Source organism: Setaria viridis, chromosome 2, assembly GCF_005286985.2.
Source record: "Setaria viridis chromosome 2, Setaria_viridis_v4.0, whole genome shotgun sequence".
Classification (NCBI taxonomy): domain Eukaryota; kingdom Viridiplantae; phylum Streptophyta; class Magnoliopsida; order Poales; family Poaceae; genus Setaria; species Setaria viridis.
Genome location: NC_048264.2, coordinates 27,033,663 through 27,035,709, shown reverse-complemented (window position 1 = coordinate 27,035,709; position 2,047 = coordinate 27,033,663). Strand labels below are relative to the sequence as shown.

At 58.0% G+C, this 2,047-nt stretch overlaps 1 protein-coding gene across 1 annotated transcript; it reads right to left on the bottom strand.

Annotated features, from left to right (window-relative positions):
• Nucleotides 1-516: 516 nt before the first annotated feature.
• On the bottom strand, nucleotides 517-1,588 carry LOC117842097 (FCS-Like Zinc finger 6). Its single transcript, XM_034722448.2, has 2 exons — nucleotides 955-1,588; nucleotides 517-847 (listed from the first exon to the last, which is right to left on the bottom strand). Exons 1-2 carry the CDS (start codon nucleotides 1,317-1,319, stop codon nucleotides 664-666), a joined length of 549 nt encoding a protein of 182 aa, XP_034578339.1. The 5' UTR covers nucleotides 1,320-1,588; the 3' UTR covers nucleotides 517-663.
• Nucleotides 1,589-2,047: the final 459 nt, after the last annotated feature.

Below are 2,047 nucleotides of genomic sequence, written 5' to 3'. Positions count from 1 at the left end.
ATTGATTTTCGCACGATCTCACAATGCAAAACTCTTCTGCTCCGAACAGCAAATGAATCTGACGAAGAACATACAGTTTTTGACAGATCAGAAGACAATAATCATGCATGCTCAGGTATAGTCGGTCTCAGTGATTAAATTCTAAACTACTCGCAGTGTCTTGTCCTCGTAAATCACATGTCTGATTATATATAGTGGCGTGACAAGATGGATCGATCGATCCCAACAACAGCTCTCTCAGCCTTGCAGCTCATCGATCTGCAAGCTAGTGCTGTGGCCACTTCTCTCTTTCCTCGCTTCTACAGAAGTGTGTGCTTACACGCTGCTCGATCGATCGGTACACTGAGATTGTATATACCAGCATCTACCATCGTAGGTAGCATAGCGAGCTGGAAGAATTTTTTTTATGAAACATATTACACGGATCTATGGATCGGATCAAGCTAATGGCGTCTCTACGGCTTCATGCTGCGGCGGTCGATCCAGATAACTCTAATCGATTAATCAAGCTGGTGATAACTAGTATATGAGTGATTACTGTCTTGCTGATATGCAGAGTGATTGATCGATGAGCCTGCAGCTTGCTAGTTGAGGAAGGTGGAGGAGTAGCTGGGTAGGAGTGGCCTGCGTGGGTAGGTGCGGCGTAAGTTCGCGCGCGCCTCGTCATGCCGCGGCCACCGTGCCGCCGGCCCCGGGCTTGCCGGAGCCGGCGCGGCGGCCGGCGACCGGCGCCGCCCCCGCGGCCGCGTCCTTGTTGTTGATGGACTTCACGGTGCACTTGTCCTTCCACTCCTCCTGCGTGATGTGCCGCTCCCGGCACTCCAGGCTGCAGAACGCCGCCTCGCCCCTGCAGCAGCAGAAAGAAAGGCACGTCTTTTTTAGGACACGCACGAACATGAAGATTAAGATTATCCAGACATGAATCACTGACGGAGAATACTGTACTATACGTACTTGTACATGAAGGTGTCGCGGCCGGGGCCGAGGCGGCGGCGGCAGAGCCCGCAGGCGCGGAGGAAAGCGGCGGTCTCGACGACGGAGTAGTCGGCGGAGTTCCGCCGCAGCCCCGCCCGCGCCGGCGCTGCGCGCGCGCGGTACGCCGCCAGCCAGTCCTCCTGCGCAGCGGTGCCACTGGCGCCGCCGCCGAACGCGGACAGCCAGTCCTGCCCTCCGGCGCCGCCGCGGTGGTTGTTGTCGGGCAGCTGGGCCTCCTCGTCCTCCGCCACCGCCGCCAGCACGTCCGGCGGCGCGAACTCCGTCATGCTCGTGGTCCGCCGCATCGGGTTCTTGCAGTCCCTCTCCCTCTTCCCCACCATCATCTTCCTCCCCGCTCCTCTCTGCTCGTCCTCCTGCTCCAAGAAATAATCACAACGCCTCTCTCCGCACGCCCGTCCTTTCAAACCAGGACTGCTACGGGCAACCGAGCAACTCTGAAGCCTCGAAGAGCACACGATGAGGCTCTGGCCATGGAAGTGCAGGCGCAAGCTCTTCGCTCTCTCGCGGGCGGGCGCGTGTGGAGGAGAGGAGACGACGAGGCAGGGGTGTGGGGATCTCTGCCTTGTGGCGGGTGGGCGTGGGAGGGCGGGGAGGGGCGGGCCGGGGGGATAAAAGAAGGGTTGCGGCGATCCGGGCCGTCGGATGCGGCGCGGCCGCCCGTCGGATCCACGTCAGCGGTGCCCCGCGTCCCTGGGCCGTGGGCGCTCGTGTCACCTTGCTTCGTGGGGGGCTCCATCATTGCGGTTTTGTTCTTTTCCTGGCGGGCGGTCGGGGAGCTGTCGCCGCCGCTGGTTGATTTGGGGGCATTAACTTGTGTTCATTGCGTGATTGGGAGGTTTCAGAAAATGGAGAGAAGGAATTGGGCCATATAACCAGCAGGTTGATGCTTGATGGGTGAGCCTGGGGCGGGGTTCTCTGTGGTGACTGTGCTGTGGGGGATGAATGTGTGTTTCATTCACTTCTTTTTGTGCATGAATTTTTGTTAGATGTAAACTTGCTTGGGCGTTTCTGTTGCAGTGAGAATTAGGGTTTCCTTATCATTTTATTTATG